This window comes from Mobula hypostoma, chromosome 14, assembly GCF_963921235.1.
Source record: "Mobula hypostoma chromosome 14, sMobHyp1.1, whole genome shotgun sequence".
Lineage (NCBI taxonomy): Eukaryota > Metazoa > Chordata > Chondrichthyes > Myliobatiformes > Myliobatidae > Mobula > Mobula hypostoma.
In genome coordinates this window covers 80,446,945-80,471,302 of record NC_086110.1, presented here as the reverse complement: position 1 = coordinate 80,471,302, position 24,358 = coordinate 80,446,945, and the positions used below count along the sequence as shown (strand labels likewise).

Genomic DNA, 24,358 nt, shown 5'->3' with positions numbered 1-24,358 from the left:
ACCGGGGTACTCTCTATTACCTGACTTTTCCCCTTCCCCCTCCTAACCGTGACTCACTTGTCTGCCTCCCGTGGCCCCGGTGTGACCACCTGCCTGTAACTCCTCTCTATCAACTCCTCACTCTCCCTGACCAGACGAAGAGGCAATAATGAGAGGCAATGATCATGTGAATAGTCAGAGGCTTTTCCCCCAGGGTTGAAATGGCTAACATGAGGGGGCATAGTTTTAAGGTGCTTGGAAGTAGATACAAGGGGGATGTCAGAATTAAGTTTTTCACACAGAGTGGTGGGTGTGTGGAGTGCACTGCCAGTGACGGTGGTAAATGTGGATGCAATAGGGTCTTTTAAGAGACTCTTAGACTCTCACATGGAGCTTAGAAAAATAGAGGGCTATGCGGTAAGGAAATTCTAGCCAGTTTCTAGAGTAGGTTACGTAGTTGGCACAAAGGTGTGGGCCGAGGGTCCCGTAATGTGCTGTAGATTTCTATGTTCTGTGTTCTAAGGCAGAAAATTAGTGCTGAGCAGGAAAATAGTTCAGCCATGATAAAATGATGGAACAAACGCCATGGGCCAATTGGCCTAATTCTGCTCCTATATCTTGTGGTCTTGTGGTCCTGTCACACCTCCCACTTTCACATCCAAGTTGTTAGTGTATATTGAGGAGCTTGGGCTGAAAAAAATACAAAATCTTAAACACAAAAATGTCTGGGATGTTACCCAGGTGCAGGTAAATTGGCCTAGGTTTGTATGGATCAGCAGGTTAAATGCACTGTTGAGAAATTGGTGTGTGATTCAGGGGTTTCAGCCTCGTAACATTTTACAGCGTGTTGGGAAATAACTTTAAGCTTAAAGAGATAAGCTTTATTTATCACATGTATATGGAAACATACAATGAAACACATCATTAGCATTAATCATCAACAGGAAGTGCTGGGGCAGCCTGCAAGTATTGCCATGTTTTTGGCACCAATGTTAGCATGCCCACAACTTATTAACCCTAACCTGTATGTGGGAGGAAACAGGGAGAATGTAGAAACAACTTACAGATGAACACAGCTCACTGATGCTGTAAAGCATTCTGCTAACCCCTACGCTTTACGTTGTGAGCAGGCATTGAGAGCCAAAGGATCTGTTCCTTTGCTGTGTTGATTTCTGTTGGTGTTCATGTATAACATCTTATCAGGTCAGGGTGACTTCTGATGGCGAGGCTGTGTTCATTGGGGAAAGCGTCAGACTGAATTATTAATATTGTATATTAGATGTACATCAGGTCTTGGTGATTTGGGACTGAAAATCACTTATTTTTATATTTTGCAGAATTCTACCCAGACTATAGAGGAGTTTCACTCAAAGCTTCAGGAGGCAACCAATTTCCCATTGAGGCCTTTTGTCATTCCTTTCCTGAAGGTAGGGCGCATCAATAAGATAGCGGCCTCATTTTATGATTTCTCTGTGGTCCCAATTCTTGGTATAATCTGGTGGAATAGTTTACAAGAGTTATCAATGTGAAGTATTGCACATTGGTGGGTCAAATCTGTTAACATCAGAATCAGCATCCGTTTTTATATTGTGTGTTTAATATTTGAGTAATATTGTTAATATCTTATTTGATGAAGCATTCTTTGTTGTTTACATCATACATTACAGGTTATATGTAAAAGTACTCTGTGTGAGTGACATCACGGTGCCACATCATATTTGGATGCTGTGCTAAAAGTAAATACAAAATGTATACATTCTCCTCAGCTCCTGTCTTTTTCTTTCAATTGCTTTTATGTTTTGGAGTAACAAAACATAACAGAGCCGATGAGGAAGTTCTACACGAACCTGAGGCAGCCTTCTACCTGTTGAAGCACAGCGAGACATTGGAGTAAAAAAAAAGCACAGTGAGACTTCTGAGTTTAAAAAGTGCAACATATTTGTTTCTTCGCAAAGGGAAGAGTAAGGTGTTTGAGTAAAAAAAGGGCAGAAAATGGACAAGTTCACGGGTTCATAAACTGATTACTGGTGATAATAATAATAAATAGAAAGAACAGAAATGGCTGGCTGCATCGGAAAGATAGGCATTGTTGATTGCACAAGAGATAAGAAATATGTATACTAAGCAAATTGAACTGTATTTTGAAACGAATGAAACAACCACTGAGAAGTGGGTGCCAGTTTTGCTGAGTGCATTGGATTTAAAGCCATACAGTTTCTTTAGAAGTTTAACTACTCCAAGCAAACAAGCTGAAATTAGTCCAATCACGAACAAAAATGCTGGAGGAACTCAGCAAGCCAGGCACCATCTATGCAAAGGAGTACAGTCGACATTTTGGGCCGAGACCCTTCATTAGCCTTTGCATCAATTGTTGGACCCAGGATAGACCTTCAGAGATGTTGACACCTAGTAACTTCAAACAATTCACCCTTTCCACTGCTGATCTCTCAGTGAGGATCAGTGCGTGTTCCCTTGACTCCCCCTGCCTGAAATCCACAATCAATTCCTTGGACCTACTGATGATGAGTGCAAGGTTGTTGTTGCAAGACTACTCAACCAGCTGATCTACCTCCCTCCTGTACGCCTCCTCGACACCATCTGAAACTCTACCAATAATAGATGTGTCATCAGCAAATTTAGAGATGGTGTTTAAGTTGTGGGTGTAGAGAGAGTAGAGCAATGGGCTAAGTGCACATCCTTGAGGTGCACCAGTATTGTTTGTCACTGAGGTGGAGATATTATTTCCAATCCACACTGACTGTGGTCTCCCAGTGAGGAAGTCAAGGATCCAGTTGCAGAGGGAGGTACAGGGGCCCAGATTTTGGAGCTTGTTGATTAGAGCCGAGGGTATGATTGTAATTAATGAATAGCAGCCTGGCGTAGGAATTCTGTTGTCCAGGTGATCCAAGGCTGGGTGGAGAGCCAGTGAGATTGCATTTGCTGTAGACCTATTGTGGCGATAGGCAAGTTGCAGTGGGTCCAGGTCCTTGCTGAGGCAGGAGTTAATTCTGGCCGTGACCACATCACAGTACATGTGAGTGAGTGCAAGTGGGCAGTAGAAGTTGAGACAGCTCACCCTGCTCTTCTTGAGATGGTATCATTTTGAAGTGGGGGGAACCTCCGACTGCAGCAGTGGGAGATTGTAGCTGTGCTTGAACACTCCAACCAGTTGGTTAACACAGGTTTTCAATGCTTACCATGTACCCCATCAATGCCTGATGCCTTGCCAGGGTTCACTTCACCCTCTTGAAAGAAGTTCTGACTTCAGTGTGCACTTAATGTGAAATATGTTCACATGTTTGTATGTCCTGGGCCTCCTGACACCAACTTGTTATCAACACCAATTTTAAAGACATAAAGGTGAGCTTTATTTGTCACACGTACATTGAAACGTACTGTGCAATGTATCATTTGCCTCAGATCAAATCAACGAGGATTGTACTGGGGGCAGCCTGCAAGAGTCATCATGTTACGACTCACTAACCCTAACCTTTGATCCTTCGGAGGGAACTGGAGCATGTGGAGGTTTCCATGCAGTTACGGGGAAAAGTACAGTGGCAGGAATCTACCCCAGACTGACAACTGGTGCTGTAAAGCATGGTGCTAATTGTTACGCTACTGAGCTGTCCCATGTGGAATTACAGAAGAATTTTGCTTCTGTGCGCTTGTACTTAACAACTTAATTTTCCCCTCAGTAGAACCCAGCGCAGTTAAGTTTCAGACCATATCTGCTTGGCCATCAAAAGAAGCGGGCTGAATTGCGGAATCTTTCGAAAAGCCTGATGTTTGATTTGTTTGAACTTGGTTTAATTGCAGGCTAATCTACCACTGTTACAACGAGAACTATTCCACCGTGCTCGGCTTGCGAAGCAAACTGTAGCTCAGTACCTGGCCGAAAATGAACAACTGCTTCTGAACAGCAACAACAGCTTGCCAATCGACTCCTCGGAAATCCTGCTGGAAGTCAACGAAAATGGCAAACGAAGAACCCCCGACAGGTAGGTATGCTGTAACTAAACGAGATCTTGACTACTCTTTGGCCATTTAGAAACCCTGTTTATTCCTTCAGTATGACCCTTCCTGTTGATGTGTCCGATACCCTTACCCTGTCTATTATGTTACTCGGATTTATATTGTGATTGAAGATTCTCACATCCACTCAGTGGCCACTTTTTTAGGTACACCTGTACAGCTGCTCATTAATGCAAATATCTGATCAGCCAATCATGTGGCAGCAACTCAGTGTTGGCTGATTAGATCATAAAACCATAAGACATAGGAGCAGAATTAGGCCATTCAGCCCATCAAGTCTGCTCCACCATTCCATCATGGCTGATCCCAGATCCTACTCCTCCATACAGCTGCCTTCTTGCCATATCCTTTGATGCCCTGACCGATCAGGAAACAATTAACTTCTGCCTTAAATATACCCATGGACTTTGCCTCCACCACAGTCTGTGCCAGAGAATTCCACAGATTTACCACTCTTTGACTGAAACAATTCCCCCTTACTTCTGTTCTAAAGGGTCGCCCCTCAATTTTGAGGCTGTGCCCTCTAGTTCTGGATGCCCCCACCATAGGAAACATCCTCTCCACATCCACCCCATCTAGATCTTTCAACATTCGGTAAGTTTCAATGAGATCCCCCCTGCATTCTTCTAAATTCCAGTGTGTACAGGCCCAAAGCTACCAAATGCTCAATTAGGTATTTTGTTGTTTATAAAAATGATGAGTAAGTTTGCAGAGGATGCGAATATTGGTGGAGTTGTAGATTGTGGAGAGGGTTGTCAAAGGGCAAAGTGAGATGTACACTCAATGGCTGCTGTACAGCTGCTCATTAATGCAAATACCTCATCAGCCAACGATGGAGCAGCACAAAGGCATGCAGGCATGGTCAAGATGTTCAGTTATTGTTCAGACTAAACATCAGAATGGGGATGAAATGCGACCTAAGTGATTTTGAACATGTAATGATTGTTGGTGCCATTTGGGGTGGTTTGAGGATCTCAGAAACTGCTGATTTCCTGGGTAACTCAAATAACCAGGTGTTACGACAGTGCTATGTAGAAGAGCATCTCTGAATGCACAACACGTGTAGTGGATGAGCTACAGTAGCAGAAATCCATGAGCATGTGCTCCGTGGCCACTTTAATAGGTACAGGAGGGACCTAACACAGTGGCTACTGTGTGTATATATCCTTGTACGTCAATGATCAACACTGTCTAATTATGTGCTGGGGGCAGCCTGCAAGTGTTTCTGGTGCCAATATAGCATGCTCACAACTCACTAACCCTAACCCATCCGTTTATGGAATGTAACCGGAGCACCCAGAGGACGTCCTGTGGTAGTGGGAGAACGTACAAATGATGCTCGGAATCACTGGCACTCTAAAGCATTACACTAACTACTATGTTACCATGCTGCCCCAAAGTTCTTCTCAGGATTGTTAGTGAATCATGTAAACCACTACTAGGGTGGTTTTAAGGAGGAAAAGGAAGGCAAAGTTTTGGACAGGAGATTTAAAAGTTTAGAGTGCTGGCAGCTGAAGGCAGAGCATTCACAAACGCTAAAAGAAAGTAGCTAAATGGGAGTGCATCACAACATTAGGGGCTGCTGGTAACAAAGGAGCATGAGATGAGGCAGGGACAGCGTTAAGCAGAAAGTTTAAATGGACAATCTTAGAGGGCCATAATTCTCTCAACTGACGGTGCTGGCTGTAACTGTTTCAATCTAGTTATGGTGCTAGGTTGTTTCATTGAGATTGAGTGAAATTTCCACAAATGTACCATAGAGAGCATTCTAACTGGGTGCATCACTGTCTGGTGTGGAGGGACCACTGCACACGATCGGAAGAAGCCGCAGAGGGTTGTAAACTCAGCCAGCTCCATCATGGGCACCAGCCTCCCCAGCACTAAGGAGACATTCGAAAGGTGATGCCTCAAGAAGGTGGCATCTGTCAATATGAAACAAGGACATGCCGTCTTCCCATTGCTGCCATCAGGGAGGAGGTACAGGAGCTTCAATCATTCAGCAACAGCTTCTTTCCCACCGCCATCAGATTTCTGAACGGACAATGAACCCATTGTTTTGCTTGCTTTTTGCACTGCTTAGTTAATTTAATTTGTACATAAATATTTCTTATACTACTCTATAGTATTTATGTATTGCACTGCTGCCACAAAACAACAAATTTCACAACATACAGTATGCCAGTGATATGATATTAGAACATAGAAAATTGAAATCGATAGCACATTACAGGCCCTTTGGCCCACAATGTTGTGCCGACCATATAACCTACTCTAGAAACTGCCTAGAATTTCTCTACCGCACAGCCCTCTATTTTTCTCAGCTCCATGTACCTATCTAAGAGGCTCTTAAAAGACCCTATTGTATCCGCCTCCAACACCACCGCTGGCAACCCGTTCCACGCACTCACCACTCTCTGTGTAAAAAAACTTAACCTTGACATCCCCTTGGTATCTATTTCAAAGCACCTTAAAACTATGTCCCCTCGTGTTAGCCATTTCAGCCCTGGGAAAAAAACCTCTAACTACCCACACGATCAATGCCTCTCATCATCTTATACACCTCTGTCAGGTCACCTCTCATCTTCCATCGCTCCAAAGAGAAAAGGCCAGGTTCACTCAACCTATTCTCATAAGGTACACTCTCCAATCCAGGCAACATCCTTGTAAATCTCCTCTGCACTCTCTCTATAGTATCCACATCCTTCCTGTAGTGAGGTGACCAGAACTGAACACAGTACTCCAAATGGGGTCTAATTAAGGTCTTGTATAGCTGTAAAATTATCTCACGGCTCTTGAACTCAATCCCATGGTTGATGAATGCCAAGACACCATAAGGCTTCTTAACAAAACTGTCAACTTACACAGCAGTTTTGAGTGTCGTATGGACACGGACCCCAAGATCTTTCTGATCCTCCACATTGCCAAGAGTCTACCATTAATACTATATTCTGTCTCAAATTTGACCTACCAAAATGAACCACTTCACATTCACCTCACTTCACCTCTCAGGATGAGGCTTTTCATTCCAGGACGAGGGAGATGTCCTCCTTTTTTAAATAAAAGGGACTTTCCTTCCTCCACCATTAATTCTGCTCTCAAACGCATCTCCCCTATTTCACGTACATCTGCTCTCACTCCATCCTCCCGCCACCCCACTAGGAATAGGGTTCCCCTTGTCCTCACCTACCACCCCACCAGCCTCCGGGTCCAACATATAATTCTCCATAACTTCTGCCACCTCCAACGGGATCCCACCACTAAGCACATCTTTCCCTCCCCCACCCCCCGTTTCTGCTTTCTGCAGGGATCGCTCCTTACGCAACTCCCTTATCCATTCGTCCCCCCCCCCATCCCTTCCCACCGATCTCCCTCCCGGCACTTATCCTTGTAAGTGGAACAAATACTACACATGCCCTTACACTTCCTCCCTCACCACCATTCAGGGCCCCAGACAGCCCTTCCAGGTGAGGCAACACTTCACCTGTGAGTCGGCTGGGGTGATATACTGCGTCTGGTACTCCCAATGCAGCCTTCTATATATTGGCGAGACCCGACGCAGGCTGGGAGACCGTTTCGCTGAACACCTACGCTCTGTCCACCAGAGAAAGCAGGATCTCCCGGTGGCCACACATTTTAATTCCACATCCCATTCCCATTCTGACATATCTATCCACGGCCTCCTCTACTGTAAAGATGAAGCCACACTCAGGTTGGAGGAACAACACCTTATATTCCGTCTGGGTAGCCTCCAACCTGATGGCATGAGCATTGACTTCTTTAACTTCCGTTAATGCCCCACCTCCCCTTTGTACCTCATTCCTTATTTATTTATTATTTTTCCTCTCTCCTTTTTCTCCCTCTGTCCCTCTCACTATACCCCTTGCCCATCCTCTGGGCTTCCCCCCTCCCCCTTTCTTTCTCCCCGGACCTCCTGTCCCATGATCCTCTTATATCCCCTTTGCCTATCACCTGTCCAGCTCTCGTCTCCATCCCTCCCCCTCCTGTCTTCTATCATTTCAGATCTCCCCCTCCCCTCCCACTTTCAAATCTCTTACCAGCTCTTCTTTCAGTTAGTCCTGATGAAGGGTCTCGGCCTGAAACGTTGACTGTACCTCTTCCTAGAGATGCTGCCTGGCCTGCTGCGTTCACCAGCATTATTTTTATATTTTTTATGTGTGTTGCCACTTCACATTTATCTGGGTTGAACTCCATCTGCCACTTCTCAGCCCAGTTCTGCATCCTATCGCCATCCCACTGTAACCCCTGACAACCTTCCAGACTATCCACAACACCCCCAATTTTATGTCATCAGTAAACTTGCGAACCCACCCTTCTACTTTATCCAGGTCATTTATAAAAATCACGACGAGGAGGGGTCCCAGGACAGATCCCTGAGCCACACCACTGGTCACTGACCTCCATGCAGAATATTAACCAACTACAACCATACTTTGCCTTCTGTGGGCAAGCCAATTCTGGATCCACAAAGCGATGTCCTCTTGGATCCCATGCCTCCTTACTTTCTGAATGAGCTTTGCACGGGGAATCTTATCAAATGCCTTACTGAAATCCGTATACACTACATCCACTGCTCTACCTTCATCGATGTGTTTTGTTATATCCTCAAAGAATTCAATGAGGTTTGTAAGGCACAACCTGCCCTTGACAAAGCCCTGACTATCCCTAATCAGATTATGTCTCTTCAAATGCTCATAAATTCTGCCTCTCAGGATCTTCTCCAACAAATTACCTACCACTAAAGTAAGACTCACTGGTCTATAATTTCCTGGGTCATCCCTACTCCCTTTCTTGATCAAGGGTACAACATTTGCGACCCTCTAATCTTCCGGTGCTTCTCCTGTCCTTATTGATGCAAAGATCATCGCCAGAAGCTTAGCTATGGTAAAGGAGATAGAGTTGTGGTCACTACCTCCAAAATACTCTCCCACCGAGAGATCTGACACCTGAGCAGGTTCATTTCCCAATACCACATCAAGTACAGTCTCCCCTCTAGGTGGTTTATCTACATATCGTATCAGGAAACCTTCCTGAACACACCTAACAGACTCCACCCTATCTAGACCCCTTACTCGAAGGAGATGCCAGTCAATATTACGAAAGTTAAAATCACGTATCACAACAACCCTATTATTATTGCACCATTCCAGAATCTGCCTCCCTACCTGCTCCTTAATGTCCCTGTTACTATTGGGAGGTTGATTTAAAAAAAAACACCTAGTAGAGTTATTGTCCCCTTGCTGTTTCTGTCTTCCACCCACATTGACTCAGTAGATAATCCCTCCATGACTTCCTCCTTCTCTGCAGCCGTGATACCATCCCTGATTAGCAGTGCCACACCCCAACCTCTTTTGCCTCCCTCCCTGTCCTTTTCGAAACATCTAAAGCCCGGCACACTCAGCAGCTAATCCTGCCCCTGAGACATCCAAGTCTCTGTAATGGCCACAACATCATAGTTCTAAGTTCATCTGCCTTGTTTATGTACTCCTTACATTAAGATAGACACATCTCAAATCATCTGGCTGAGTGGATCTTTGCTCTATCATCTGCCTATCCTTCCTCACAAACGCCCTACAAGCTGTCTCTACTTGTGTACCAACTGCCTCTTCACTTCATTTCCCACCCCCCCTGCAAATCTAGTTTAAACTCTCCCCAATAGCATTAGCAAACCTCCCCGCCAGGATATTGACTCCCCTTTGGATTCAAGTGCAACCCATCCTTTTTGTACAGGTCACATCTGCCCCAGAAGAGGTCCTAATGATCCAGAAATCTGAATCCCTGCCCCCTGCTGTAATCCCTCAGCCACACATTTATCCTCCACCTCATTCTATTCCTATACTCACTGTCACGTGGCACAGACAGTAATCCCGAGATTACTACCCTTGAGGTCCTGCTTCTCAGCTTCCTTCCTAACTCCCTGTAGTTTGTTTTCAGGACCTCCTCCCTTTTACTCCCTATGTCCAATATGTATCACGACCTCTGGTTGCTCACCCTCCCATTTCAGGATGTTGTGGACACGTTCAGAAACATCACAAACCCTGGCACCTGGAAGGCAAACTACCACACATATTTCCTTTTCATGTTCACAGAATCACCTATCTACCCCCCTCCCCCTGTAATCATAGAGTCCCCTATCACTTCCTTTCCCTACCCTTCTGAGCCACAGGGACAGACTCAGTGCCAGAGGCACAGCCACTGTTGCTTCCCCCAAGTAGGTCGTTTCCCCCAACAGTAGTCAAAATGGAGTACTTATTGTTAAGGAAGACAGCCACAGAAGTGCTCTCCACTACCTGGCGCTCTCCCTTCCCTCTCCTGACAGTCACCCATTTATCTGTCTCTTATGGCTCTGGTGTGACTCCCTCCCTGTAGCTCCTGTCAATCACTGCTTCACTTCCCCAACTAGCTGAAGGTCATCGAGCTGCAACTCCAGTTCCCTAACACAGTCTCTAAGGAGCTGCAGCTCGACGCACCTGGTGCAGATGTGGCCATCAGGGAGGCTGGAAGTCTCCCAGACTTCCCACATTAGATTAGAGTAGATTAGATTAAATTCAACTTTATTGTCATTGTGCCGAGTACAGATACAAAGCCAATGAAATGCAATTAGCATCTGACCAGAAGTGCAAAAGAATAGTATTATTTACAAAATAACTATGAATAAAATGTAAATAGACATGTTTATTTAATGCCCTTGAGAAATTTAATTTTAATCCGATATTTATATCTTGGATTAAACTGATATATCTCACCCCTTTGGCTTCGGTATATACTAATAATCAAAGATCCCCTCTTTTTCATCTATTCTGTGGTACTAGGCAGGGTTGTCCTCTTAGTCCACTACTATTTGATATTGTTTTGGAACCGCTAGCTATTGCTATTCGTGACTCCCCTAATATATTTGGCATCACCCATGGAAATGAGACTCATAAGTTATCACTATATGCAGATGATTTACTATTATATATTTCTAACCCAGGAAAATCTATTCCGGCAGTATTAACTTTGCTTGCTCAGTTTAGTAGTTTTTCTGGTTATAAACTGAATCTAAGTAAGAGCGAACTTTTTCCATTAAATATGCATGTTCCCGTTTATAGATGTTCTCTATTCAGAGTGATTACTGACTATTTTACTTATTTGGGAGTTAAAATTACTAAGAGACATAAGGATCTATTCAAATTCAACCTTTTACCGTTAATTAATCAGGTTAAACAACTGATTACTAAGTGGTCCCCATTGTCTCTATCACTGATTGGCCGAATTAATGCTATTAAAATGATTATTTTACCTAAATTTTTATATTTATTTCAAACGATACCAATTTTTATTCCTAAATCCTTTTTTGATACTATTGATTCTAAAATTTCCTCTTATATGTAGCAGAACAAAAATCCCAGATTAAGTAAAAAATATTTACAGAAGTCCAAGAAAGATGGTGGTTTAGCACTGCCTAATCTAAGATTCTATTCTTGGGCAATTAATATTTGATATTTAATATTTTGGACACAAGATTGGAATATAACCCCAAGCCCATATTGGGTAAACCTTGAAGGCCACTCTGTACAAGGGTTTTCTTTAGCTTCCATTTTAGGAACTTCACTTCCTTTTGTACTATCTAAATTGAATAAACAAATGGTTAATCCAATAGTTAAATATGCATTATGAATATGGTTTCAATTTCGTAAATTTTTTGGTTTGAACAAATTTATACTATCATGCCCTACTATATCTAATTTTTTTTTCAACCCTTGGTTATGGACCAAGCCTTTTTGATATGGAAAATGAAAGGTATAACATGTTTTCATGATTTATTTCTGGATAACTGTTTCATGTCTTTTGAACAGATATCTAAGAAATTTGATTTGCCTAGATCCCATTTTTCATATATTTACAAATAAGAAATTTTTTAAATACTATGTTGCCTACCTTTCCGACCTCATAGCCTACTGATATTATCGATAAAATTTTAGGTTTAAATCCTTTTCAGAAGGGATTAATAGCTTCTATCTATGATAGAATTATGAAATTACAGCCAGGTATATCTGATAAAATTAAAAATGAATGGGAGAGGGAACTTCAACTTTGCCTACCTATAGAGAAATGGGATAAAATTTTTCAATTAGTCAGTACTTCCTCTATATGTGCTAAACATACTTTAATACAATTTAAAGTAATGCATAGAGCCCATATGTCCAAAGATAAATTAGCCCATTTTTATTCCCATATAAACCCTATTTGTGACAGATGTCACTCTGAGGTGGCTTCTTTAACTCATATGTTTTGGCCCTGTCTTCTTTTGGAAAAATATTGGAAAGATATTTTTGATATTATCTCAATAGTTCTGTGTTTTGATTTACAACCCCATCCTATTACGGCAAGTTTTGGATTGCCAATGGTAGAACATAGATCTTTATCTTCTTCAGCCTGTTGGATGATCGCATTTGTTACTTTAATGGCTAGAAGATCTATTTTGTTGAACTGGAAGGAGGCCAATCCTCCTACTACATTCCAATGGTTTTCCCAAACTGTATCATGTTTAAATTTAGAAAAAATTAGAAGTAATATTTTTGATCCTTCTGTTAAATTTGAAGAGATTTGGAAACCATTTATTCAACATTTTCATATGATGTAATTTGACCTTTCTGAATCCTTCTTATTAACTTAAAATATATGAATTGAGGAGCGGAGTTGATGACATTACTGAACGTGTTCGATTTAAGATATTGGTCTAGCCTTGTTTTGCTCTGTTTGCTTTTTTTGGGTTTAGTATTTAGTTCTTTTTTGGGGGGGGGGTTCTTTGTACTTTTTTCTTTTTATTTCTTTTTTCTTTATGATTAGTTACATCATGACTTTGGAAGTTTATTATACCTATGTTATCTGAAATCTTTTCTGTATATGTTTATTAACAATAAGATTATTCCAGTCTCTTTGTATCCACATTGTTATTTTGTTTATAACTTTGGAAAAATTAATAAAAAGATTTAAAAAGAAAAGAAAAAAAGTAAGTGCTACAGCACACAAATATAAAAGTACTGAGACAGTAAAATATGGGTGCAACACTGCTTAGCGCTGTGATGTGAGGTTCAGCAGGGTCACAGCCTCAGGGAAGAAGCTCTTCCTGAACCTGCTGGTGCAGGAGCGGAGGCTCCTGTAGCACCTACCGGATGAGAGGAGAGTAAAAAATCCATGGTTAGGGTGAGATGCATCCTCGATAATGCTTTTCGCCCTGCCCAGGCAGCGTTTATGGTAGATGTTCTCAATGGTGGGCAATTGGGTGCCAATAATCCGCTGGGCAGTTAGTGAGTATGCTCTCAATGGTCCCGTCCTCGCCAAAGCCCTACTACTCTGACTCACACTACTCCACTAGGCAGTGTCTTCCGGTTATCCCAGAACCTTCTCAGCAGCCATCATAAACACAAGAGATTCTGCGGGTGCTGGAAATCCAGAGCAACACACATAAAATGCTGGAGGAACCCAGCAGGTCAGGCAACGGTTCAACTGGAAACAAAGGGGGAAGATGCCAGAATAAGGCGGGGGGAGAGGAAGCCGTATGAGCTAGAAGCCGATAGGTGAAACCAGGTGGATGGGGCAAAGGGGTGAAATAAGAGGCTGATCAGTGGAAAAGGTAAAGGGCTGACCAAGGAATCTAATAAGAAACGAGAGTGGACCATGGGAGAAAGGGAAGGAGGAAGGGCACCAGGGGGTGATGATAAGCAGGTGAAGAGAAGAGGTAAGAGCAAGTAAATGAAGAACAGGGATGGGGAGGGGGAGAAAATGACCAGAAGGTGGAGAAATCTAAGGCTATTCTATATAATAGCGGCGGGAGGAGAGAGAGCAGCGCGCCACGCGTGCGCAGCCTTCCAGTGAAAAATGACATCGTATCTGTTAAATAGGGGCCGTGGACAATTCTGATTTGATGGAAACGGACATGAAAGCGCAGAGGAACATCTGGAGAAATTTCTGAAACGCCAGTTCGTTACTGTCGTTACTGCGCGGTCGGGAATCTTTTGGAGGGTAGGTGTCAAAATCCCCGGCTTTGCCTGCTGTTGCCGACCGAGATTGAGGTCGAGTCGTTCGGACAGAGATGGCGCTCAGTACTCAGTGTCAGAGAGCTGATCAGAGCTCGAAGTTTTCGGATAACTCAGAGTCGGACTGTGGTCGGCGTGGCAGGGAGAGTTTTTCTTCCTTCTCCCGTCTGCGTGAGATGTGGGACATTTGAGAGACTTTGAGCTTTTACTGTGCTCATGGACTTCTTCATCAAGTTATGGTATTGTTGCACTGTTGTAACTATATGTTATAATTATGTGGTTTTGTCAGTTTTTTCAGTCTTGGTCTGTCCTGTGTTTTGTGATATCACACTGGAGAAAATATTGTATCATTTCTTAATGCATGCATTACTAAATGACAATAAAAGAGGACTGCGTGACTTCATAATCTAGTATAATCTAATAATCCCAGTGTGGCAGTACGAGCTCTTTCCTAACTGCTCCAGGAAGAGGGGGTGCTTCCTTGGACCTGGGAGTGGGATGGGAGGAAGCTGTCTTGAGAGGAGATGGCGTGTGAGGCTGGGCTTGGGAGAGGATTCGACTGCAATGTTTTATATAAATTGATGGAGAGTAAGAAACTTGTACTCTGTAGGACTCATGCCTCGAGGTAACAAAATCATAGATCAGAGTCTCAGCTGGCATAAAGCATCTACATAACACCGACGCAGACTGGGAGACCACTTTGCTGAACATCTACGCTCTGTCCGCCAGAGAAAGCAGGATCTCCCAGTGGCCACACATTTTAATTCCACATCCCATTCCCATTCTGACATGTCTATCCACGGCCTCCTCTACTGTAAAGATGAAGCCACACTCAGGTTGGAGGAACAACACCTTATATTCTGTCTGGGTAGCCTTCAACCTGATGGCATGAACATCGACTTCTCTAACTTCCGCTAATGCCCCACCTCCCCCTCGTACCCCATCTGTTACTTATTTTCATACACACATTCTTTCTCTCACTCTCCTTTTTCTCCCTCTGTCCCTCTGAATATACCCCTTGCCCATCCTCTGGGTCCCCCCCGCCCCTTGTCTTTCTTCCCGGACCTCCTGTCCCATGATCCTCTCGTATCCCTTTTGCCTATCACCTATCCAGCTCTTGGCTCCATCCCTCCCCCTCCTGTCTTCTCCTATCATTTTGGATCTCCCCCTCCCCCTCCAACTTTCAAATCCCTTACTCACTCTTCCTTCAGTTAGTCCTGACGAAGGGTCTCGGCCTGAAAAGTCGACTGCACCTCTTCCTAGAGATGCTGCCTGGCCTGCTGCGTTCACCAGCAACTTTTATGTGTGTTGCTTGAATTTCCAGCATCTGCAGAATTCCTGTTGTTTACATAACACTGAGCAACTTTCACAATCAGAATCAAATCAATTTGATTGGGATAAGTGCGCAGACACAAGGCCACTGAGAAGGTTCTCAAAGGTCAAGATGGCGCCTGCGTACAATGCTCCTTTGGTTGACTTCTTCTGGATAGATCCTGGACCATGTATTTCACTTTATTTATGCCTTTTACATTTGTTTTTCTTCTTGAATGTGATTCTGGAACGTTGATTTGCAGTTTGAAGATCATTCAGGTGTTTTAGTCTTCTGCAGTCTCTGAGGGAATTCCGGGAGGCAGAGGCAGCATGCGGTGAGAAGGCTGCGAGCCAATGTTCGACTCCATGACGCTGATTAAAGCAACAAGGAAAGTTGAAACGCCAGCTGCCTGGTGACCTTAGTCAGACCCCACTTGGAGTGCTGTGTTCAGTTCTGGTCACCTCACTACAGGAAGGATATGGATGCTATAGAGAGAGTGCAGAGGAGATAGGATGTTGCCTGGATTGGAGAGCGTGACATGAGAACAGGTTGAGTCTTCTTGGCCTTTTCTCCTTAGAGCGACGGAGGATGAGAGGTGACGTGAAAGAGGTGTATCAGATGATGAGAGGTATTGATTGTGTGGATAGCCAGAGGCTTTTTCCCAGGGCTGAAATGGCTAACACAAGGGGGCACAGTTTTAAGGTGCTTGGAAGTGGGTACAAGGGGGATGTCAGAGGTAAGTTTTTCACACAGGGAGTGACGGGTGCCTGGAATGCACTGGCAGTGACGGTGGTAGAGTTGGAAACAATAGGGTCTTTTAAAAGACTCTGATAGGTACATGAAGCTTAGAAAAATAGAGGGCTATGCAGTAGGGAAATTCTAGGCAATTTCTAAAGTTACATGGTCAGCACAACTTTGTGGGCCAAAGGGCCTGTAATGTGCTGTAGATTTCTATGTTTCTATGTTATTTTTCTATGAGATCACTCTGCAGGGACAGGTGAACCTATTCTTTTATCGTTGGTTAGATTGCTCTGCACAAAAAGGGGAGTCTGCCTTTTTATCACTGGTGAGATCTCTCTGATATGGAGAGGGGAGACTGCCTTCTATCACTGGTGAGATCTCTCTGATATGGAGAGGGGAGTCTGCCTTTTTATCACTGGTGAAATCTCTGATATGGAGAGGGGAGACTGCCTTTTCATCACTGGTGAGATCTCTCTGATATGGAGAGGGGAGACTGCCTTTTTATCACTGGTGAGATCTCTCTGATATGGAGAGGGGAGACTGCCTTTTTATCACTGGTGAGATCTCTCTGATATGGAGAGGGGAGACTGCCTTTTTATCACTGGTGAGATCTCTCTGATATGGAGAGGGGAGACTGTCTTCTATCGCTGGTGAGATCTCTCTGATGTGGAGAGGGGAGACTGCCTTTTATCACTGGTGAGATCTCTCTGATATGGAGAGGGGAGACTGCCTTCTATCACTGGTGAGATCTCTCTGATATGGAGAGGGGAGTCTGCCTTTTTATCACTGGTGAGATCTCTGATATGGAGAGGGGAGACTGCCTTTTCATCACTGGTGAGATCTCTCTGATATGGAGAGGGGAGACTGCCTTTTTATCACTGGTGAGATCTCTCTGATATGGAGAGGGGAGACTGTCTTCTATCGCTGGTGAGATCTCTCTGATGTGGAGAAGGAGAATGCTGCCCAGGTTTTCTGTGTTTTGGATGTGTACGTGGACTGTGAACTTTTTTTCTGTCTTACGGTTTTTTGTATTCTGAGTTTTTCATCCGATCCTAGTGTTGTTTTGGAAAGGAGTGGGTTATAAGGCAACAGTCGATATGAAGGTAGGTTAGTAAGATGTTTTAAAGAAGCAGAGTGGGGATCTCAGCACAATAATGGAAATGACAAAACAGTACAATTTACCTAATATTCAAAAGTTAGGCGTTCATTCCAAAAGGTTGCAAAATGCCTAAAAAGAAGATAAAATGTTGTTCTTTAAGTTTCAGGTTGTGGCCTGGAACGTTGACTGTTTATGTCCCTCTGTAGATGCTGCCTGACCTGCTGAAGTTTATTTATTCATTTTACTTTAGTTAGCGATACAGTGCAGAGTAGGCAATTTGAGCTGCACTGCCCCAGCAACCCCTGACAACCTCCGATTTAAACTTAGCCTAATAATTGTGTACAATAACTGTAGGTCACCTACCTACAAAAGAAATGTAAATAAGGTTGAAAGAGTACAAAGAAAATTTACAAGGATGTTGCCTGGACTGAAGGACCTGAGTTAAAAGGAAAGATTGAATAGGTTAGGACTGTATTTTTAGAACATAGAAGATTGAGAGGAGATTTGATTGAGGTGTACAAAATTATGAGGGGTATAATTAGGGTAATGGTTAAACTCCATCTGCCATCTGCCATCTTTCAGCCCACTCTTCTAATTGCCTAAATCTCTCCGCAAGCTTTGAAAACCTACTTCATTATCCACAACTCCACCTATCTTAGTATCATCTGCATACTTATTAATCCAATTTACCACCCCATCATCCAGATCATTAATGTATATGACAAATAACATTGGACCCAGTACAGATCCCTGAGGCACACCGCTAGTCACTGGCCTCCAATCTGACAAACAGTTATCCACCACTACTCTCTGGCATCTCCCATTCAGCCACTGCTGAATCCATTTTACTACTTTGCAATATTAATACCTAATGATTGAACCTTCCTAACCAATCTTCTGTGTGGGACCTTGTCAAAGGCCTTACTGAAGTCTATATGGACAACATCCACCACTTTACTCTCGTCAACTTTCCTAATAACCTCTTCAAAAAATACAATAAGATTTGTCAAACATGACCTTCCACGCACAAATCCATGTTGACTGTTCCTAATCAGACCCTGTCTATCCAGATAATTATATATACCATCTCTAAGAATACTTTCCATCAATTTACCCACCACTGATGTCAAACTCACAGGCCGATAATTGCTAGGTTTACTCTTAGAACCCTTTTTAAACAATGGAACAATGAGCAGTGCACCAATCCTCTGGCGCCTGTTTCTACTCTGTGACTCTACACATGCGGTTGGAATCAGGGTTTACAAAGTCAGCTGGACAGATTAAGCGTGTGAACAAATTTGCCAGGGGTGTGTTCCACTACGCACTGAGTAACAGTGTCTACATTATAACAACAAATTGGGCTTTCAGAAAAAGCGAGCATATTCTGAATACTAACGATGGAAACTCGTTCAGCTGACAATGGTCTTTTGTCTTGGTTTGTTTTGCAGGACCAAAGAGAATGGGTTAGACCATGACCCATCACACGCAGAACACCTCAGTAAACGGCTGCGCATGCACAGTCCTGTGCAGTGTTTCAGGCCCAACAACAGGCTTGCACACCAGTCTAATGGGCTGTCACAGCTGCCACAACCTCAACTACAGCACTACCGGATGGAGGACATGGCCGTATCCCACCACCACAGAGACCCTCACCGACAGCCAGAGCACAAGGAGCTCAGGGATCAACACCGGCCTGCTGGTCAGAGTACAATCTGATACAACACTCCCATCCTCTCCGACTCACTGCTCACACTAGTACCAGACCCTCATTTAATAATTACTTCTCACCTGTGGTCAATAACTACCTGCTCTGATACTAATGCACCAGTAATTTCTCTTCCTCCATTACCTATTTAACTATAGAACAATTACAGCATAGAAACAGGCCATCTCGGCCCTTCTAGTCTGTGCCGAACTCTTACTCTCACCTAGTCCCACCCACCTGCACTCAGCCCATAATCCTCCATCCCTTTCCTGTCCATATATCTATCCAATTTAACTTTGAACGACAACATTGAACCTGCCTCAACCACTTCTGCTGGAAGCTCGTTCCACACAGCTACCACTCTCTGAGTAAAGAAGTTCCCCCTCATGTTACCCCTAAACTTTGCCCTTTAACTCTCAACCCATGTCCTCTTGTTTGAATCTTCCCCACTCTCAATGGAAAAAGTCTAACCACGTCAACTCTATTAATCCCCCTCATAATTTTAAACACCTCTATCAAGTCCCCTCTCAACTTTCTACGCTCCAAAGAATAAAGACCTAACTTGTTCAACCTTTCTCTGTAACTTAGGAGATGAAACCCAGGCAACATTCTAGTAAATCTTCTCTGTACTCTCTCTTATTTTGTTGACATCTTTCCTATAATTCGGTGACCAAAACTGTACACAGTGCTCCAAATTTGGCCTCACCAATGCCTTGTGCAATTTCAACATTACATCCCAACTCCTATACTCAATGCTCTGACTTATAAAGGCCAGCATACCAAAAGCTTTCTTCACCACCCTATCCACATGAGATTCCACCTTCAGGGAACTATGCACCATTATTCCTAGATCCCTCTGTTCTACCACATTTTTCAATGCCCTACCATTTACCATGTATGTCCTATTTTGATTAGACCTACAAAATGTAGTACCTCACATTTATCAGCATTAAACTCCATCTGCCATCTTTCAGCCCACTCTTCTAACTGGCCTAAATCTCTCTGTAAGCTTTGAAAACCTACTTCATTATCCACAATTCCACCTATCTTAGTATCATCTGCATACTTACTCATCCAATTTACCACCCCATCATCCAGATCATTAATGTATATGACAAATAACATTGGACCCAGTACAGATCCCTGAGGCACACTAGTCACCGGCCTCCAATCTGACAAACAGTTATCCACCACTACTCTCTGGCATCTCCTATTCAGCCACTGCTGAATCCATTTTACTACTTCAATATTAATACCTAACGACTGAACCTTCCTAAACAATCTTCCGTGTGGGACCTTGTCAAAGGCCTTACTGAAGTCCATATAGACAACATCCACCGTTGATTGTTCCTAATCAGACCCTGTCTATCCAGATAATTATATATACCATCTCTAAGAATACTTTCCATCAATTTACCCACCATTGACGTCAAACTCACAGGCCGATAATTGCTAGGTTTACTCTTAGAACCCTTTTTAAACAATGGAACAACGAGCAATACGCCAATCCTTTAGCACCATCTCCGTTTCTAATGATATTTGAAATATTTCTGTCAGAGCCCCTGCTATTTCTACACTAACTTCCCTCAAGGTCCTAGGGAATATCCTGTCAGGACCTGGAGACTTATCCACTTTTATATTCCTTAAAAGCTCCAGTACTACCTCTTCTTTAATCATCATAGTTTCCATAACTTCCCTACCTGTTTCCCTTATCTCACACAATTCAATATCCTTCTCCTTGGTGAATACCGAAGAAAAGAAATTGTTCAGAATTTCTCCCATCTCTTTTGGCTCCACACATAGCTATCCACTCTGATTCTCTTAGGGACCAATTTTATCCCTCACTATCCTTTTGCTATTAATATAACAGTAGAAACCCTTGGGATTTATTTTCACCTTACTTGCCAAGGCAACCTCATATCTTCTTTTAGCTTTTCTAATTTTTTTCTTAAGATTCTTTTTACATTCTTTATATTCCTTGAGCACCTCATTTACTCCATGCTGCCTATATTTATTGTAGATATCTCTCTTTTTCCAAACCAAGTTTCCAATATCCCTTGAAAACCATGGCTCTCTCAAACTTGTAACCTTTCCTTTCAACCTAACAGGAACATAAAGATTCTGTACTCTCAAAATTTCACCTTTAAATGACCTCCATTTCTCTATTACATTCTTCCCATAAAACAAATTATCCCAATCCACTCCTTCTAAATCCTTTCGCATCTCCTCAAAGTTAGCCCTTCTCCAATCAAAAATCTTAATCCTGGGTCCAGACCTATCCTTCTCCATAATTATATTGAAACTAATAGCATTGTGATCACCGGACCCGAAGTGCTCCCCAACACAAACTCCGTCACCTGACCTATCTCATTCCCTAACAGGAGATCCAACACTGCCCCTTCTCTAGTTGGTACCTCCATGTATTGCTGCAAAAAACTATCCTGCACACATTTTACAAACTCCAAACCATCCAGCCCTTTTACAATATGGGCTTCCCAGTCTATGTGTGGAACTCCCACAATCACAACCTTGTGCTTACTACAAATATCGGCTATCTCCTTACAAATTTGCTCTTCCAATTCTCGCTCCCCATTTGGTGGCCTATAATACACCCCCATGAGAGTTACTACATCTTTCCCATTCCTCAATTCCACCCAAATAGCCTCCCTAGATGAGCCCTCCAATCTATCCTGCCAAAGCACCGCTGTAATATTTTCTCTGACAAGCACTGCAACACCTCCCCCTCTTGTCCCTCTAATTCTATCACACTTGAAGCAATTAAATCCAGGAATACTAAGTTGCCAATCACACCCCTCCTGTAACCATGTCTCACTAATAGCTACCACATCATACTTCCAGGTATCAATCCATGCTTTAAGCTCATCCACCTTTTTTATAATGCTCCTAGCATTAAAATAAATGCATTTAAGAAATTTTCCACCTCTTTCTCTCTGTTTATCACTAATGGTGCAAACAACTTTACTATTTTCTTTTTCTTCCTTCTTCCCTACATCTGTTCCTACACTCTAGTTCCCCTCCCCCCTTGTATCTAGTTTAAATCCACTGCAGCCTCTCTAGCAAACCTACCTGCAAGAATATTTGTCCCCCTCCAGTTCAAATGTAGACGTCCCACCGGAACAGGTCCCACCTTCCCTGGAAAACTGCCCAATTATCTATAAATCTGAAGCCCTCACTCCTGCACTATGTCTTCAGCCACATGTTGATCTGCGCCATCCTACTATTTCTAAACCCACCTGCACGTGGCACTGGTAGCAATCCTGAGATTGCTATCCTGGAGATCCTGTCCTTTAACTTGGCGCCTAACTCCCTAAACTCACCTTTCAGGACCTCCTCACTCTTCCTACCCACATCATTGGGCCCTACAAGGACCACGACATCCGGCTGCTCACCCTCCCTCTTGAGAATACTGAGAACTCGATCAGAGATATTGTGGACCCTGGCACCAGAGAGGCAACAGACCATCCGGGATTCTTAATCTCTTCCACAGAACCTCTTATCTGTCCCCCTAACTATCGAATCCCCTATCACTACTGCTCTCCTCTTTTCCCTCCTTCCTTTCTGAGCTGAGCATCCAGTCTCGATGCCAGAGACGCAACCACTGCAACTTGTCCCTGGTAGGTCGTCCCTATCAACAGTATCCAAAATGATACACTTATTATTGGTGGGACGGCCACAGGGGTGCTCTGCTCATTCTGTCTATTCCCCTTCCCTCTCCTGACAGTCACCCAGCTACCTGTCTCCTGACTCTTAGGGGTGACTATCTCCCTGTAACTCCTGTTTATTTCTGCCTCTGCCTCCCGAATGATCCGAAGTTCATCCAGCTCCAGCTCCCTAACTAGGTTTATCAGGAGCTGCAGCTGGATGCACCTTTCGCAGGTGTAGTAATCAGGGACGATTGTGCTGTCCCTGACTTCCCACATCCTGCAAACGGAGCACTCAACTGCCCTAACTGCTGCCTCCATTACCTACTCCTAAGGTAATTAGATTTATTGAAGGAACTTACCCAGCCTTACCTCACTTGGAGTGAAGCTCTTCCTCAGCCTCTGGAGCCAAAGCCTTCCTACTATGTCTCCCACTACTGCGTTGCCCGCTCCGTTAATCTGCTCTCTTTTAATGTCAATTTCTCAATGAACAACCAGTTCTTGCCTGATATTAATACTGTCCACAGATACCATACAGGATATCATTAGGGACAGAGTTTCTGTCCAGAATCCTGCCAAATGTGGTTTCCTGTGCAAAGATACAATGTGCAGTTTCAGCCTTTGATTGAGCAAGTGACATATTCCAACCTTGAGTTGACTTTTATGATTCCAGCTCCAGGAGTCCATGGGACTCAGCAGGAAGAAGTAATTGATCATCGTTTAACAGACGGGGAATGGGCGGAGGAATGGAAGCACCTGGATAATGTAAGTTTGGGAGCAGAGGACATAACTTTGAGTGGGGAGAGGAGTCAAAAACAGAAAAGCAGAAACTCAATAATATGTATACTACTTTGGATACTGTTGAGGGGGACAACCTACCAGGGGAGTCGAAGTGAGATTGGGTCTGTCGTTCAGAAGAGAGATGAAGAGGACTGCAGTGTTGGTAGGAACTTCCATAGTCAGAGGAACACAGATGAGATTCTGTGTTGCTTTAGAGATGCCCAGATGGTATGGTCCCAAGATCAGGAATTTCTCAGATCAGGTCCATGGCATTTTAAAGGGAGAGGGTGAACAGCCAGAAGTCTTGGTACATATTGGCACCAATAACACAAGTAGGAAAGGTGAGGAGGTCCTTAAGAGAGATTTTAGGTAGAAAACTGAAAAATGGGACATCCAGGGTAGTTATCTCTGGATTGCTATTCATGCCATGCACCAGTGAGGGTAAGACTAGGATGATTTGGCAGATGAATGCTTGGCTGAGAAACAGATGCAGGGAGCAGAGCTTCAGTTGTATGGATTGTTAGGGTCTCTTCTGGGGATGGTACGACCTGTACAAAAGGGATGGGTTACACCTGAACCCCAGAGGGACCAATATCCTTGTGGACAGGTTTGCTAAAGCTGTTCAGGAGGGTTTAAGCTAATTACGCAGAGGATGGGAACCAGTGCTGAAGATGAGGTAGTTGGTTTACAAACAGAGGCTGTGTGTAGTGAGACTCCTAACTAGGAGAGGCTGATGATAGGGATAAATTGTAGTCAACCAGGATGAGTTGCAATGTAAAAGGCAGACAAAATCAAAAAGGGTGAATACAAGACTGAAGCTGTTATATTTAAATGTATACAGTATATGGAGTAAGTAGTTGAACTTGTAGCAGTTACTGATTGGCACATATGCATTGTGGGCATCACTGAATCGTGGCTGAAAGAAGATTATAGCTGGAAGCTTAACGTCCAAGGATACACATTGTATTGATAGGACAGGCAGAGGGGGCGGCTTGCTCTGTTGGTAAA

At 43.5% G+C, this 24,358-nt stretch overlaps 1 protein-coding gene across 13 annotated transcripts in view; it reads left to right on the top strand.

The window, feature by feature from the left end:
* Positions 1-24,358, top strand: part of cbfa2t3 (CBFA2/RUNX1 partner transcriptional co-repressor 3) — a 211,687-nt gene that overhangs the window by 136,567 nt on the left and 50,762 nt on the right. For all 13 annotated transcript variants that reach the window (XM_063067314.1, XM_063067303.1, XM_063067302.1 and 10 more), the window contains 4 exons: positions 1,317-1,406; positions 3,796-3,977; positions 18,652-18,902; positions 23,244-23,335. In XM_063067314.1, coding sequence (XP_062923384.1) covers positions 1,317-1,406; positions 3,796-3,977; positions 18,652-18,902; positions 23,244-23,335 — 615 coding nt within the window. The remainder of the gene's footprint in view (positions 1-1,316; positions 1,407-3,795; positions 3,978-18,651; positions 18,903-23,243; positions 23,336-24,358) is intronic.